Consider the following 18,338-nt stretch of genomic DNA (forward strand, 5'->3'; position numbering starts at 1 on the left):
AGGTATACTACAGTAAGGTATGCAACAGTAAGGTATGCTACAGTAAGGTATGCTACAGTAAGGTATGCTACAGTAAGGTATGCTACAGTAAGGTATGCTACAGTAAGGTTTGCAACAGTAAGGTTTGCAACAGTAAGGAATGCTACAGTAAGGAATTCTACAGTACGGTATGCTACAGTAAGGTATGCTACAGTAAGGTTTGCAACAGTAAGGTTTGCAACAGTAAGGTATGCTACAGTAAGGTATGCTACAGTAAGGTATGCTACAGTAAGGAATGCTACAGTAAGGTATGCAACAGTACGGTATGCTAGAGAAGGTATGCTACAGTAAGGAATGCTACAGTAAGGAATGCTACAGTACGGTATGCTAGAGAATGTATGCTACAGTAAGGTATGCTACAGTAAGGTATGCTAGAGAAGGTATGCTAGAGAAAGACATACTACAGTATGATATGCTACAGTAAGTAATGCTAGAGAAAGGAATGCTAGAGAAAGGAATGCTACAGTACTGTATGCTAGAGTAAGGTATGCTACAGTAAGGAATGCTAGAAAAAGGTATGCTACAGTAAGGTATACTACAGTAAGGTATGCAACAGTAAGGTGTGCTACAGTAAGGTATGCTAGATAAGGTATGCTAGAGAAAGGTATACTACAGTAAGGTATGCTACAGTAAGGTATACTACAGTAAGGTTTGCAACAGTAAGGTATGCTACAGTAAGGTATGCTACAGTAAGGTATACTACAGTAAGGTATGCTTAAGAAAGGTATGCTACAGAAAGGTATGCTAGAGTAAGGAATGCTACAGAAAGGAATGCTACAGTATGGTATGCTAGAGAAGGTATGATAGAGTAAGGTATGCTAGAGAAGGTATGCTAGAGTAAGGAATGCTACAGAAAGGAATGCTACAGAAAGGTATGCTAGAGTAAGGAATGCTACAGAAAGGAATGCTACAGTACTGTATGCTAGAGTAAGGTATGCTACGGTAAGGTATGCTACAATATGGTATGCTACAGTATGGTATACTACAGTATGGTATGCTACAGTATGGTATACCATGGCCTTTTTTTTGCCTTTACCTCCCTTATCTCACCTCATTTGCTCACATCGTATATAGACTTGTTTATACTGTATTATTGACTGTATGTTTGTTTTACTCCATGTGTAACTCTGTGTCGTTGTGTGTCGAACTGTTTTGCTTTATCTTGGCCAGGTCGCAATTGTAAATGAGAACTTGTTCTCAACTTGCCTACCTGGTGAAAAAAAAAGGTGAAATAAAAAAATAAAAAAATACTACAGTAAGGTATGCTACAGTAAGGTATGCTACAGTATTGTATGCTACAGTATGGTATACTACAGTAAGGTATGCTACAGTATGGTATGCTACAGTATGGTATACTACAGTAAGGTATGCTACAGTAAGGTATGCTACGGTATTCTACAGTAATGCATGCTACGGTAAGGTATACTACAGTCAGTAAGGTATGCTACAGTATGGTGCCGTGTCTTTTCTATCCTTAAATTGAAGACTTATAGTTTTTATCAAAGATTCTCTGTAATTAGTATTACGCGATCAACTGATTAATCATGTAACTGGAATTAACTAGGAAGTCGGGGCACCAAGGAAAAATATTCAGATTACAAAGTTATCATTTCCTAAAATAACTTTTCAGATATTTTATCTGATCAATTAGTCTTCGAATTAATGAATTGTTTACTTTACCTCACGTTAGTCTCATTCCAAACGTTGTAAATTGTTGGTTATCTGCACGAAACCAGTCTTCACTATGAGTCATCCATTCATCAATTGTCTTAAAACTTGTTGAGGACGTGGTACCGAAGTGGGGACCACAATCAGCAGAAATGCTCAAGAGCGCCACCATAGAGGTTGATAAACCTCAAACTTTCATTAAAATTGACATACAATATACTGAATTAAAGCTACACTCGTTGTGAATCTATCCACCAAGTCAGATTTGTAAAATGCTTTTCGGGGAACGCATGAGAAGCTATTATCTGATACCATGCACCCTCAAAATACTCCACCGTCACCAAAAACGACAGATTTTGCGTTATCCGTCGCAAACGAAAACGCTGAAATAAAATATAAAACATTCATTACCTTTGACGAGCTTCTTTATTGGCACTCCTAGATGTCCCATAAACATCATTTAGGGTCTTTTTTTCGATTAAATCGGTCCATAAATAGCCTAAATATCGAACTACGACTCCGTCGCGAGTAAAGAAAAAAAAATAGCATTTCATAACGTAACGTAATTTTTTAAAATTCAAAAAGTCGACGATAAACTTTCACAAAACACTTCGAAATACTTTTGTAATGCAACTTTAGGTATTAGTACACGTTAATAAGCGATAAAAATCCTCAGGAGGCGATGTGAAAAGATTAGCTTGTCTGTGGAAAAAATGCTGTCTTGAAAAGTCGAACCAAAATCTGGGCGGGGACAGTAGGAAAGGAGTTCCCTTGTTTCGGTTAGACCAAGAATCAATTGCGCAACAAATGACGTGACTCTAGACAACCTGGGGAAGCTGTAGCCAATGAAAACTCGGCTCTATGTAATTCTGTTCGCTTTTAACAATTGCCTGTAGTCGCGGAAGAATATATTTTTCCATTTTCAGTGAACAGATTTTCATGCACTATTCGATGAAACGCACGTTCCGTAAATGCCACAGGCGTGATTTAAACAGTTTTGGAAACGTCTGAGTGTTTTCTATCCACAAACACTAATCATATGCATATACTATATTCCTGGCATGAATAGCAGGGCGCTGAAATGTTGCGCGATTTTTAACAAAAAGCTGCGAAAATCTGCTTGAATTCTGAACTTCCCTATTAAATAATTGATTTATTACTAACTAAGTAATTCACAGAAATGCATAAACAAACAAACAAGATAAATGTGGTTACAAGAAATGAGAGGAGAATGTGCCCTAGTGGGCTAAACCGGCATCGGGGCTTGTTAGACAAAAGGGGAAGTGGGGGTCAACTGAGATGAGACACTACAAAGTTGACAATTATAACAATTGAAATTTTAATCCTTTGCACATGAACGCTCACTCATTCGGGAACAATTGCAATCAATATATATATTTACGCTCAGTGTGTTGTCGGGATCTTTGTTGAAAAGTTTGTTTCTGTTGGAGAGTTTTGTCCATCTCTCTCTCTCTCTGTCTTGGTTAGAGGGAATAGTTCAGAGCGACATTCATTCATGTTGTTGTAGAATAGATGTTTCGGCGGTTGTCGTCCTTCACGTTCAATGATACCGAATTCCTAGCTGCAGACTAGTAATTAGTATCAAAGACTTGTTCTTATTCTGTCGGTATCGATAGTCTAAGAGTTTAACCACGTGGTATGGTTAAAAGATTCAGCAATGGTCTGCAACTTTTGTCCTCCTAATGGAGAAAAACATGGTCTGGTGATAATTTCTCAAAGTTGGGTTTTATTCGGAATTGCAGAAAAGGGCTGTCCCAGGATGCCTGACCCTAATTGGGCTCAGGGGCGGTCCCAGGATGTCTGACCCTAACTGGGCTCAGGGGCGGTCCTCTGATTTAGTTAACTCCAATTCCCTTTTTGAGTTTTCCTTCATTAAACAGTCCAAAATCAAACCTCATATCTAAGGCTATTATACTGTATCCTATGAGCTTCCCCAAGTTGTAACAAACGGACTAGTTCGTAGCTGGATTCTTCACCGATCTTCTATGCTTTCTACGGAACATGAAATTTGTTGGGACCTCGAGTTCTGTGAGGTGGAAGAAATTCAAAAAAAAAAATTCAAAAATTTACTCTCTCTATACTGTGTGTCCATGAGGAGATTCTCAGGAATTTACGACGTCTCTATTTTTTATTTATTTTACCTTTATTTTACTAGGCAAGTCAGTTAAGAACAATTTCTTATTTTCAATGACGGCCTAGGAACAGTGGGTTAACTGGCTGTTCAGGGGCAGAACGACAGATTTGTACCTTGTCAGCTCAGTGATTCGAACTTGCAACCTTTCGGTTACTAGTCCAACGCTCTAACCACTAGGCTACCCTGCCGCCCCTCTCTGACCACAGCAGCCTAGTTGGGGAGGAAAGGGGGAGGCAGGGAGAGGGGGATGGGGCTCGCCACACCCAAAGAGGGCAACGTCATGACAATGGTACGCTACAGTATGGTATACTATAGTATGGTATGCTACAGTATGGTATACTACAGTATGGTATGCTACAGTATGGTATGGGTCACAGAGAAGTAGATCTACTGTGGACAGAGTGGTTCGATTTAATTCCATCCATCCTTTCTCCCATCCTTGAAGTAATCACTGATTAAATATTGGATAGGTGAACACAAGGGCTGTCACCTGTCCAGTCATTTGTAATTACTGACTGCTTCAAGGCAGTGGAGGATGCTGATGGGAGGACGGCTCATAATAATGTCTAGAACGGAACAGACGGAATGGCGTCAAACACATTGAAACCATGGAAACCATTTAAAAAATATATTTTTATTCATCCGTTATTTTACCAGGTAAGTTGACTGAGAACACGTTCTCATTTCCAGCAACGACCTGGGGAATAGTTACAGGGGAGAGGAGGGGGATGAATGAGCCAATCGTAAACTGGGGATTATTAGGTGACCGTGATGGTTTGAGGGCCAGATTGGGAATTTAGCCAGGACACCGGGGTTAACACCCCTACTCTTACGATAAGTGCCATGGGATCTTTAATGACCTCAGAGAGTCAGGACACCCGTTACATTTGATACCATTCCACTGATTCTGTTCTGGTCAATACCACGAGCCTGTCCTCCCCAATTAAGGAGAGGAGAAGGAAAGGATTCAAACAGGGCCTGTGTCTCTGTAAAGCCCCCTACTGGAGTAAAGGGGAGTTGCTGAAGACCCCGTTGAGCCTCCACACCACCACATCACCACACCAGTACCAAATTGACTACCATCACTAATTGACTCAGAGGCCTATCACCTCTGACCAGAGAACATTGGCCGTCATATTCTGTTAATTTCCAGATGACTCTATGTGTTCAATCACCACCGTTCGTCGACACCCATCAGGTGTTCAACAGCACCCAGTGTCACGGGAATGCAAAGAAGATCATCAAGGACCTCAGCTACCTAAGACACGGCCATTTCACCCCGCTAACATCTAGAAGGTGTAGACAGTAGAGGTGCATAAAAGCTGGGGCCGAGAGACTGATAAACAGCCTGTATCTCTAGGCTATCAGACTGTTAAACAGCCATCACTAGCCGGCCTCCACCCAGCACCCTGCTCTGAACCTTAGGCACTGTCACTACTGCTGTACACACCAATCGCATATACTATATATATTTATTGAAAACAAAAACAATGTTTTAAGTGAGAAGTAGGCATTGGTCTGAAGCTTAAAAATAAAGGAAATTCTCATGAGCTCCACAATGCCTACTCCACCCATGCTCTACCAAGGTTTTCCAGCACACAGCTTTGACCTACTACAAACAATGTGAAGGCAGGATGCTTAGGATTCAAAACCTTCTCAAACAGCCTGATTCATTCTCTTAGACGAGGTGCTTCCACAATAATATGATTTGTAATACACACATGTTAAAGTATTGGATTCTTCACACATCACACTAATCCCATTCCATTACCTTTTCAAGATTTTAAAAAAGTTATACAAACGCACGCTTTGCTTTTATACTTACAAGACCAGCAAGCTTGATTGAGTGCCTGCTTGTATTTCCTTAAACATCTGTTTGATAACATTTTTCTTTTGGGGTCAGTAGGTAACAAAGTGGTGGAGAGTTGGACACATTCACTCATATACTGTACACTGAGTGTACAAAACATTAGGAATACCTTAATATTGAGTTGCACCCCCTTTTGCCCTCAGAACAGCCTCAATTCATCGGGGCATGGATTCTACAGGGTGTCGAAAGCGTTCCACAGGGATGCTGGCCCATGTTAACTCATGTTTGCTTCCCACAGTTGTGTCAAATTGGCTGGATGTCCTTTGGATGGTGGACCATTCTTGATACACACGGGAAACTGTTGAGCATTAAAAAAAAACAGCAGCATTGCAGTTCTTGACACACTCACACTGGTGCGCTTGGCACCTACTACGATATCCCGTTCAAAGGAATTGAAATGTTTTGTCTAGCCAATTCAACCTCTGAATGGCACACACACACAATCCATGTCTCAATTGTCTCAAGGCTTAAAAATCCTTCTTTAATTTGAACCTGTCTCCTCCCCTTCATCTACACGGATTGAGGTGGATTTAACAAGTGACATCAATAAGGGATCATAGCTTTCACCTGTTCAGTCTGTGTCATGGAAAGAGCAGGTGGTTCCTGTATTCTCATGTATCCATTCCTCATTTCTGTAACAGTTAGCTTGCCCGTGTAATATTGACAAAAGCTCAGAAACACAAACATGGTCCTGTTTGTGGAAGGGGTCTCGAATGGTTGAGGGACAGCTATTGGGGAACTGTGGGGGGATCTTGGAGGCTTCGGGTTTCACGTTTTTTGGCCTGGTGGGAGATCTGTCAACAGGCCCTTGAGCAGGGCATTGACTCTGGATGTTTCTGTGTGTCTCTCTGAATGGGAATCTGTTGGATGACTGGCATGATGTAGTTGTTGAGGGGCTTCACTACAAGTATATTGTATGTTTCAAATATAATTATTTTTATTTTATTTAAAAAATGGTTCTGTTTTATCAATTGCTGTGATGATCAATGGCAGTTCATTACCTCTGTCAAATGAGTATGGAGCTTGAAATTGTGTGTATGTGTATTCCTTTTGGCAGTGCTATTGTAAACTTTAATTTGAAATTTAATGGCATAGGTGGTGTGCTTGCATAAGTTCAAGGGTCACTGGTTTAAACCCTGGTCTGCAGGCTGCTGCCCTCTCGTAGCTGAAATCAGTTTTGATCTAACTCTTAATGTGTGGAATTTACCATGGATTAGTCAAATTGTCTGCAGTTTTCAGAAGGGGAAAAGCTCAATTGATTGTGACAGTCTGACATTATAAAATGTGACTCTATTCCCATTGAAAGTTAAGTAAAGGAACATGGTTTTAAATCAGTTTTTTTCATGGTCCTAGGTCTCGCCAGATTTAGTGACCAACAGTAAATTAATTCAGTGCCTTAGGAAACAATTCAGACCTCTAGACTTTTTCCACATTTTGTAACATTACAGCCTTATTCTAAAATTGATTTAAAAAAATGTAAAAATCCTCAGCAATCAACACACAATAATGACAAAGCAAAACATGTTTTTAGACATTTTTGCAATTTAAAAAAGAAAAGTATTCAGACCCTTTGCTATGAGACAAGAAATTGAGCTCAGGTGCATCCTGTTTCCATTGATCATCCTTGGGATGTTTCTACAACTTGATTGGAGTCCACCTGTGGTAAATTCAACTGACTGAACATGATTTGGAAAGGCACACACCTGTCTAAATAAGGTCCCACAGTTGACATTGCATGTCAGAGCAAAAACCAACCCATGAGGTTGAAGGAATTGTCTGTAGAGCTCCAAGACAGGATTGTGGCGAGGCACAGATCTGGGGAAGGATGCCAAAAAATGTCTGAAGCATTGAAGTTCCTCAAGAACACAGTTGCCTCCATAATTCTTAAATGGAAAGAGTTTAGAACCAGGGAGGTAACCAAGAACCCAATGGTAACTCTGACAGAGCTCTAGAGTTCCTCTGCGCAGATGGGAGAACCTTCCAGAAGGACAACTACCTCTGCAGCACTCCACCAATCATGACTTTATGGTAGAGTGGTCAGACGGATGCCACTCCTCAGTAAAAAGCACATGATAGCCAGCTTGTAGTTTGACAAAAGGCACCTAAAGACTCTCAGGCCATGAGAAACAAGACTTTCTGGGCTGATGAAACCAAGATTGAACACTTTGTCCTGAATGCCAAGTGTCACGTCTGGAGGAAACCTGGCACCATCCTTACGATGAAGCATGGTGGTGGCAGCATCAAGTTGGGGGGATGTTTTTCAGGGGCAGGGACCTGGGAGACTAGTCAGGATCGAGGCAAAGATGAACAGAGCGAAGTACAAAGAGACCCTTGATGAAAACCTGCTCCAGAGTTCAGGACCTCAGACTGGAGCAACGGTTCTCCTTCCAACAGGACAACGACCCTAAGCAGACAGCCAAGACAACGCAGGAGTGGCTTTGGGACAGGTCTCTGAATGTCCTTGAGTGGCACAGCCAGAGCCCGGACTTGAACCCGATTGAACATCTCTGGAGAGACCTGAAAATAGCTGTGCAGCAACGCTCCCCATCCAACCTGACAGAGCTTGAGAGGATCTGCAGAGAAGAATGGGAGAAACTCTCGAAATACAGGTGTGCCAAGCTTGTAGCGTCATACCCAAGAAGATGCTGTAATCGCTGCCAAAAATGCTTCAACAAAGTACTGAGTAAAGGGTCTGAATACTTATGGAAACGTAATGTATTTATAAAAACGAGCAAAAATGTCTAAAAACGTATGTCATTATGGGCTATTGTGATATCATTATGGGCTATTGTGATGTCATTATGGGCTATTGTGATGTCATTACGGGGTATTGTGATGTCATTTTGGGCTATTGTGATGTCATTTTGGGATATTGTGTGTAGATTGATGAGGGAAAAAAAACAAGGTAATTGTAACAGCTCTTGATGGTGGTAGAAAGAGTAGACCAAGGCACAGCGTGGAAGGTGTTCATAATTTTAATTAAAAAATAATACAAAATAAAAATATTGAAAACGCACAGTTCTGTCAGGCAACAGTAACTAAACAGAAAACAAGATACCACAACCTAATGGTGGGAAAAAAAGGCTGCCTAAGTATGATCCCCAATCAGAGACAACGATAGACAGCTGCCTCTGATTGGGAACCACACTCGGCCAAAAACAAAGAACCAGAAAACATAGAATTTCCCATCCGAGTCACACCCAGACCTAACCAAACATAGAGAATAATAAGGATCTCTAAGGTCAGAGCGTGACAGTAATACATTTTAGAATAAGGCTGTAAAGTAACAACATTTGGAAAAAGTTAAGGGGTCTGAATATATACACACAAGCTTACAGAACGGGACCGCTCAGTGCTGAAACACGTAAAAACCGTCTGTCCTCACTACCGAGTTCCAAATTGCCTCTGGAAGCAACGTCAGCACAATAACTGTTTGTCGGGAGCTTCATGAAACTGTTTTCCATGGCCGAGCAGATGCACACAAGCCTAAGAACACCATCCGCAATGCCAAGCGTCGGCTGAAGTGGTGTAAAGCTCGCGACCATAGGACTCTGAGTAGTGATTAATTACTCTTCACCATCTGGCAGTCAGACGGACAAATCTGGGTTTCGAGGATGCAAGGAGATCCTTGCTACTTGCCCCAATGCATAGTGCCAAGTGTAAAGTTTGGTGGAGACAAGATAGTGGTCTGGGACAAGATAGGGGCTGTTTTTCATGGTTCGGGCTAAATTTTTTATTTTACCCCCGTTTCTCCCCAATTTCGTGGTATCCAATTGTTAGTAATTACTATCTTGTCTCATCGCTACAACTCCCGTACGGGCTAGGGAGAGACGAAGGCCGAAAGACAACCCAACTTCTTAACACAGCGCGCATCCAACCCGGAAGCCAGCCGCACCAATGTGTCGGAAGAAACACTGTGCACTTTGCGTGCACTGCTCCCAGCCCGCCACAGGAGCCGCTGGTGCATGATGAGACAAGGATATCCCTACGGGCCAGACCCTCCCTAACCCAGACGACGCTAGGCCAATTGTGGGTCGCCCCACTGACCTCCTGGTCGCGGCCGGCTGTGACAGAGCCTGGGAGTGAACCCAGAGTCTCTGGTGGCACAGCTAGTGCTGCGATGCAGTGCCCTAGACCACTGCGCCACCCGGGAGGCCGAAGGGAAATGTTTTAACGCTACAGCATACAATTTACATTCTAGAGGATTCTGTGATTCCAACTTTGTGGCAACAGTTTGGGGAAGGCCCTTTCCTGTTTCAGCATGACAATGCCCCCATGCACAAAGTGAGGTCCATTCCAAAATGGTTGGTTGAGTTCGGTGTGGAAGAACTTGGCTGGCCTGCACAGAGCCCTGACTTCAACCCCATGAAACACCATTAGGATGAATTGGAACGCCGACTGCGAGCCAGGCCTAATCACTCAACATCAGTGCCTGACCTCACTAACGTTCTTGTGGCTGAATGGAAGCAAGTCCCCGCTGCAATGAATCAACATCTAGTGGAAAGCCTTCCCAGAAGAGTAGAGGCTCATAACAAAGGGGAGACCAGCTCCATATTAATGCCAATGATTTTGGAATGAGATATTCGACGAATAGGTGTCCACATACTTTTGTAATTGTTATGGATTACAATTGGATAACTGTTACAGTGCCGTTTTGTTTGTTAAATGGATCTGTTACAACACTTTTTTGCTTTCTGTTTTTTTAAAAATATATATAAATGATATATATATAGATAAATGAAAAAGTGTACCTGTTTGACATTTTACTGCATTATTAGGAGCTAGTAACATAAGCATTTCGCTGAACCTGTTATGACATCAGCGAAACTTTGTACGCGACCAATAAAGTTTGATTTGATTTTGATCTACTACACACGGCTGATTGGTTGATGATCTGTATTGGTCTGTCTTGTCATTTAACCACAGTACAGACTCGACGTAACAGGACCAGATTTCAAAACAGATTATATCAGACTCAGATTATTAAGAAAATGAAAAAAACATTTTTAATCAATAAGCACCAATGATTGTATAAAATATACTCACATATAATTGATAAAATCTCTTATGAATTTCATAAGTTATAACTTTTTTTGTAGTGAATTGCTATGTGATTAATGGAAATAATGTTGAATGAAGTCACATCTAACTAGCTACCTATCAAATCAAAATTCTAGCGCCATAAAAGGAATGCTGTACAACGAAATTACAAAAAACTGAAACAGTCCCTGACAAACAAACTATAAATTAACCTTAATAATTTGATTCATTCACGTTATGTGTAGTTACGGTATAAATAAGATGTTGAATTGAAATGAAATACTGAGAGAAATTGTTGCTCAAATGAGAAATCACTGGACGTAAAAACACATCTAATATAGCATCAGCATTTCTTTACTGAACACCTTAGTAGAATATGGGTGTTATGCATGTGAAATATGCTATTGGCCCTGGTCTAATGGAACAAACATTTCTTAAAGAATGACCTAATAGGACAAATGATAAACATGGCCAATCACTGGAAGACGAAAGGTGACATCTTGAGTAGGAGAAACATCTGTAGTGAGAAATAATCTTGAAAGTTGGCTTTGAAAAACTCCGCAAAGCCATGATTTGGAGCTGGTATCGACAGACAAGTATCCGCCATCTCATCTCAGTCAGTCAATCAACCAATCAGAGGATGGGAGAAGAGGAAAATATTGATGATAATGATGAAATGTTCATAAAGGAATGTACATATACTTGACACCTTTCCAGAGTGATAAGATGAGAGCAGATGAATGTGGAGGAGCGGTGTGTTAAACATGCTCTCTGGTCTCGATGCAAAGGACCACGAACTGGTTGCTACAGCTTTGTGCTTGCTGTCCCAAGAGGAAGCCTGAAGCTAGATTGGACGACTGGCCCATGATGGACATGTTGTCAGACTGCCACGAATCGCAGGACCGGTCTACCAACAGGTTGCCAAACGTATTAGAGCCATGCCAGATGCTCTTCTTAGGCCTGCGGGAGAGATAGATACATATATAATGGGAGGGTGTATGGATACAGCACATACAGAGGCACATGTACACATCTACACACACGCCCACACAAGTCATACTGGCATACATAACAGACGTTCACGCAAACACCAATAAATAGTTTAAATCCCCTACCATGAAAAAATCTTTAAAAAAACATAATGGGACTTGAACGAATGTAGCCCCGAACTGAGCAGAGATACCCACCAATGTATAGATCGTTTTGATTCAATCTGTTCCGTTGGCACTGAAATCCCTTCCTACAGATGCGACCTCAACATAACAGATGACATCAATAGCCATATCCTTTTTTTGTGCCCAGGCTCTATCTATTCATACACGTTCTCAAATAAGACCTTGCCACAAACTAGGAAAGCGTCTGTTTGAAAAACATCTATAAAAAAGCCACTTTGGAGCCACAATTGCCAGCCTCTAGTCTCTGGTTTGTCGGGGCTGATAAATTCAGCGAGGCGGTATATAAATAGAAGCAATAGAGGGTGGACACAGCTGGCTCGCATGGGCCCGGGCTGAAACACACAACGGTACAACCCTCAGTGTCTGGATTGCGGGTTGTGCTATCCTGCACTTTGTGGAAACAGCCATGTGTGTTCCCCTCCGACCCTCATGCCCACGTTCTTCCAAACCCATTTATCATTTGGTGAAGCAGCTTTTTGCGGGAAGATGAGGGGTGGATGAGGATGTTTATGTAGTCTTTACTATTCAGACAGAGATATAGTATGAGGGCAACCTAGACTTCACCACACACACACACACACACACACACACACACACACACACACCAGAAGGGGTCTGCCATTACGTCCCGTCCGTCGAAGGAGTAGATTGGGATGTTTGATGGGAATTTGCCTCCACCCCCAGTGAAGATAGACTTGTAGTTACTGAACAAAATGTCCCCCTGTGGATACAGAATGAGTTGAGTTGACTGACACTTCATGTTGTTTAACACTGACCTTAGATGATCTTAAGATGAGAGAGGTTGGCTTACCCTGAGGTTGGTTATGGGGTAGCTCTGTCTGAACCTCTGGGGGACCAGGTCTTTATTGATGCTGTGGATTTTTGAGGATACGAAGCCTCGGTAGTTGGCAGGCAGACCCATGGCCATGGCCTGGTCATAGCACCGCTTGTCTGTCATGTCGTCGCCACCGAAGTTCCCTGTGTAGGGTTGGTTCAGGGCCACCAGGTTGAGCTGAGGAAGAGACCGAGGATTAGAGATGCTCCATTTGGTGTGTATTCTAAACTGCCACCTCGTTCACCTGCCACCTAGCGATTAAAGTCAATTTTATGCTTGATCTGAAAATGTGGTCGGAGGCGTCGTACGGATGATGTGACACAATTTCGGAGCCTTTGGAGGCTTGCAGAGGCCAAATTGAGACCACATCGCCGGCATCGCCGGGCGCCTCTCAAATGTTGTAACAATGCTGAGGGCTTCGCATTGACATGATTGGTTGACGGTAGGTGAGAGCTGGAGGTCCTGTATTAACACGAACTCACTTCCTTGACAACGTCCTTCACAATCGCTCTGCTCTGCTCCACGAAGCACAAGAAGTATGAAGGTCCTGACTTCTGCAGAGGCCCTATGACGGTAAAATGCTGCACGGCCAATGCAGACGTCAGATTGACCATGCAGAGCCCTTTAGAGTTGGGCCAGTAACCGAACGGTCGCTGGTTCGAATTCCTGAGCAGACTAGGTGAAAAACCTCCTGACGTACCCTTGAGCAAGGCACTTCTCAACAATAACAACAATAACAAATGACTAAAATGTTAAAAATAATAAATAATAATAATGTGCACATTCACAAACACACACAAATGTTAAGTCATCAACAGTATCATTCTCATCTTGGTACAGAATGGACTGTCTGTTACTGTGAAATGGGAATCTAAATCTCTAAAACTCGAACCTGGGCAGTCCTTCAACGACAGCACACAGATAGTAATTTAATCCAAAAGTAGAATACTCAAACCACTGCTAAATCACATTTAGTTCATTTTGTGGCCAGACTTGAGCCAAACCAATGACTTGTTTTCACGAACAATAACAAAAGGTTGAACTTTTTCCCCCTCAGTTTTTCTCCTTTTTGGTATCTAGAAGTTTTCTAACTACTAACTCGGGAGCAGAAAGTTTACATAATGTATTTTGATTGACTGTTTCTTGGCTCCAGTGCAAAGTTTCATAAAACAACTCGGGTGAAACAAAAGTTGAAGTAAAGATGTGAGTAAGAATACAGAAGTGTAAATAAAGACTGTTTTTGAAAAACTTTATTGTTCCTCTATGAAATAACAACAGCTAACTTTGCACATGTGCAAACGCTTAGCCAATCTTGTCATTGTTTTTGTCGACAAACTTACCCCATATCTTCTGGCGGTGCCTGGCTGAGCCTAAGGAGGCAAACGTTTGTTACTAACTGGATTACAATCAGCAATCACACATCATATTCTGCTATAAGCATCCCTTATATGGAGGTCTACAATGCACTTTCACGTAAACAATCCATTGAGGACAATGGGAGACATGAGCAGACAATTCATGCAGTCGAACATGTCCCATCCTCATCTCTACTGTCCTTACCGTGTCAGGTAGAGGGATATTGACCGGGCGGTAGATCAAGTTACCAAGCTGTGCAAGACAGAGACACAGGAAAACACCAAACATATCAGATATATTCACAGCTCACTATTGACACTATTGACACATGGACACATGGAGGACATGACCCAGAGACACATGGAGGACAGGGACCAGAGAGACGTGGAGGACAGGGACCAGAGAGACATGGAGGACAGGGACCAGAGAGACCAGAGAGACATGGGGGACAGGGACCAGAGAGACATGGAGGACAGGGACCAGAGAGACCAGAGAGACATGGAGGACAGGGACCAGAGACACATGGAGGACAGGGACCAGAGAGACGTGGAGGACAGGGACCAGAGAGACCAGAGAGACATGGAGGACAGGGACCAGAGAGACCAGAGAGACATGGGGGACAGGGACCAGAGAGACATGGAGGACAGGGACCAGAGAGACCAGAGAGACATGGAGGACAGGGACCAGAGAGACATGGAGGACAGGGACCAGAGAGACCAGAGAGACATGGAGGACAGGGACCAGAGAGACATGGAGGACAGGGACCAGAGAGACATGGAGGACAGGGACCAGAGAGACATGGAGGACAGGAACCAGAGAGACATGGAGGACAGGGACCAGAGAGACATGGAGGACAGGGACCAGAGAGACATGGAGGACAGGGACCAGAGACACACGGAGGACAGGGACCAGAGAGACATGGAGGACAGGGACCAGAGAGACATGGAGGACATGGAGACATGGATGACAGAGACCAGAGACACATGGAGGACAGGGACCAGAGAGATATGGAGGACAGGGACCAGAAAGACATGGAGGACAGGGACCAGAGACACATGGGGGACAGGGACCAGAGAGATATGGAGGACAGGGACCAGAGAGACATGGAGGACAGGGACCAGAGAGACATGGAGGACAGGGACCAGAGAGACATGGAGGACAGGAACCAGAGAGACCAGAGAGACATGGGGGACAGGGACCAGAGAGACATGGAGGACAGGGACCAGAGAGACCAGAGAGACATGGAGGACAGGGACCAGAGATACCAGAGAGACATGGAGGACAGGGACCAGAGAGACATGGAGGACAGGGCCCAGAGAAACATGGAGGACAGGAACCAGAGAGACATGGAGGACAGGGACCAGAGAGACCAGAGAGACATGGGGGACAGGGACCAGAGAGACATGGAGGACAGGGACCAGAGAGACCAGAGAGACATGGAGGACAGGGACCAGAGAGACATGGAGGACAGGGACCAGAGAGACCAGAGAGACATGGAGGACAGGGACCAGAGAGACATGGAGGACAGGGACCAGAGAGACATGGAGGACAGGGACCAGAGAGACATGGAGGACAGGGACCAGAGAGACATGGAGGACAGGGACCAGAGAGAGCAGAGAGACATGGAGGACAGGGACCGGAGAGACATGGAGGACAGGGACCAGAGAGACATGGAGGACAGGGACCAGAGACACACGGAGGACAGGGACCAGAGAGACATGGAGGACAGGGACCAGAGAGACATGGAGGACAGGGACCAGAGAGACATGGAGGACATGGAGACATGGAGGACAGAGACCAGAGACACATGGAGGACAGGGACCAGAGAGATATGGAGGACAGGGACCAGAGAGACATGGAGGACAGGGACCAGAGACACATGGGGGACAGGAACCAGAGAGATATGGACAGGGACCAGAGAGACCAGAGAGACATGGAGGACAGGCACACGAGAGACCAGAGAGACATGGAGGACAGAGACCAGAGATGCTACTGTACCAGGACCTCCTTCCATCCCTCTTGTACCCGGATGTAGAGTTTGCCTGTCCCCGTGGAGATGAAGCTCAGGGTCCCCTCTCTGCTGTTCATCGTCCTTTGCATCATGACCTCGCTGGAAGGAAACGTCTCCATCTAAAGGAAAAACACAGGAGAGAAGCACCTTTTGAGACTGGAAGGAAATATCTATGACTGTTTATAACACTGTAATTGTTGGGGAGACACTGGCCAGAGTGATTGAGGAGACGACAGTCATTTTATCTCCAGACACTGGTCAGGGCAATTGAGGAAGACAGACATTTTATCTGTAGTGTGTCTGGGGTTATTTGATGATGGACGTGTGATTACGTAACAAGGATTACATGATGTTACAGGATTGACAATTGATGGTATGACTGGATGACATTATGATGTGACGGGGACGGATAAGTGATGGAATAACGGAGGGGATAGACTGACTCACCCCGGCAGAGGCCCCAGGAGGTCCAGCTGGGCCAGGGGGGCCTTGAGGTCCAGGGATGGTCACAGCTGGAATTACAAAAATGGGAGACAAACAAACGTAACATTTTATTATGAGAAGCTAGTGAGCATATTACACTATACAGAAAATGCCACAAAGGTTGACCACAAATCTTACCTGGAGAGGGTGCTCCGGGGTGTCCAGGAGGCCCTTGGGGGCCTTCAGGGCCAGGTCTTCCATACCCCGGAGTACCTGGAGACCCCGGAACGCCTGGATGGCCAGGGGGCCCCATAACAGTTTCTCCTTGAGGGCCCTGAAACAGACCCAGTGCTTTCATCTAGTCATTTGACCTTGAATTAATATTAATACGCCATGACTCTGTGAGGTTATTTAAACCTCATGACTCTGTGAGGTTATTTAAACCTCGTGACTCTGTGAGGTTATTTAAACCTCATGACTCTGTGAGGTTATTTAAACCTCATGACTCTGTGAGGTTATTTAAACCTCATGACTCTGTGAGGATATTTAAACCTCATGACTCTGTGAGGTTATTTAAACCTCGTGACTCTGTGAGGTTATTTAAACCTCATGACTCTGTGAGGTTATTTAAACCTCATGACTCTGTGAGGTTATTTAAACCTCATGACTCTGTGAGGATATTTAAACCTCATGACTCTGTGAGGTTATTTAAACCTCATGACTCTGTGAGGTTATTTAAACTTCATGACTCTGTGAGGTTATTTCAACCTCATGACTCTGTGAGGATATTTAAACATGACTCTGTGAGGATATTTAAACCTCATGACTCTGTGAGGTTATTTAAACCTCATGACTCTGTGAGGTTATTTAAACCTCATGACTCTGTGAGGTTATTTAAACCTCATGACTCTGTGAGGTTATTTAAACCTCATGACTCTGTGAGGTTATTTAAACCTCATGACTCTGTGAGGATATTTAAACCCCATGACTCTGTGAGGTTACTTAAATGGAGCCAGTAGGACAAATCCTCTTTTGTTGCATGCAGCATCTGAATTTGAAAGAATTCAAAAATATTTTTATTCCCTTTCATGTAAACCAGCATTTTGCCATTGCGGCCAAATTCAAAATCCTCACAACAAAAACAACCAAAACGGCTCATTTCAGTCAAAAATCATCTCGTGCAGCAATTAAGCTCAACTGAAACTCACCAAACATTCTTTAGCTATCTAGCACACCATCAAAAGAGGTCATAGACCGTAATAACACCCTCAAATTAAGATGATACCAATGATGTACTCATCTCATGTGTCTATGTTGCATGCTGCTCTTCTCAGTGGAATTGGTCAAAGCTGTGGTGGGTGGGCGTGGTTTTGGGAGAGTGTGGTCTCCACGGAAACGAGACTCACCACCATTCCAGATGTCCCACGCATACCAGGTGACCCGGCCTCCCCCTTCTCCCCCTTGTCCCCTTTGTTCCCCTGTGGACAGACAGACACACAAACTGTGAGAGGTAAGCACACACACACACACACACACACACACACACACACACACACACACACACACACACACACACACACACACACACACACACACACACACACACACACATAACTCAACTCACCATAGTTCCTTTGGGAAGCATTGTGACTGTAGAAAAAAATACAACATCCATTGATTATTAAAGATAAATAACATGTCTACATGAATAATGACACAGGCATTATGACACATTAGAATATGTATTGTTTATATCAAAAGTAGAA

The 18,338-nt window shown here is 43.6% G+C and overlaps 1 protein-coding gene across 1 annotated transcript in view; it reads right to left on the reverse strand.

The window, feature by feature from the left end:
- Positions 1-8,691: 8,691 nt before the first annotated feature.
- LOC115104477 (collagen alpha-1(XVIII) chain-like) overlaps positions 8,692-18,338 on the reverse strand; it is a 114,892-nt gene continuing 105,245 nt past the window's right edge. Inside the window, exons 32-41 of the mRNA XM_065006902.1 lie at positions 18,197-18,222; positions 17,979-18,050; positions 16,771-16,906; positions 16,597-16,661; positions 16,137-16,268; positions 14,343-14,390; positions 14,123-14,152; positions 12,759-12,959; positions 12,553-12,668; positions 8,692-11,732 (exon numbers count right to left, since the gene is read on the reverse strand). Of these exons, the coding sequence (XP_064862974.1) occupies positions 11,531-11,732; positions 12,553-12,668; positions 12,759-12,959; positions 14,123-14,152; positions 14,343-14,390; positions 16,137-16,268; positions 16,597-16,661; positions 16,771-16,906; positions 17,979-18,050; positions 18,197-18,222 (1,028 nt within the window). The 3' untranslated portion in view covers positions 8,692-11,530. The remainder of the gene's footprint in view (positions 11,733-12,552; positions 12,669-12,758; positions 12,960-14,122; positions 14,153-14,342; positions 14,391-16,136; positions 16,269-16,596; positions 16,662-16,770; positions 16,907-17,978; positions 18,051-18,196; positions 18,223-18,338) is intronic.

The sequence above is a fragment of the Oncorhynchus nerka genome, linkage group LG22, assembly GCF_034236695.1.
Source record: "Oncorhynchus nerka isolate Pitt River linkage group LG22, Oner_Uvic_2.0, whole genome shotgun sequence".
Lineage (NCBI taxonomy): Eukaryota > Metazoa > Chordata > Actinopteri > Salmoniformes > Salmonidae > Oncorhynchus > Oncorhynchus nerka.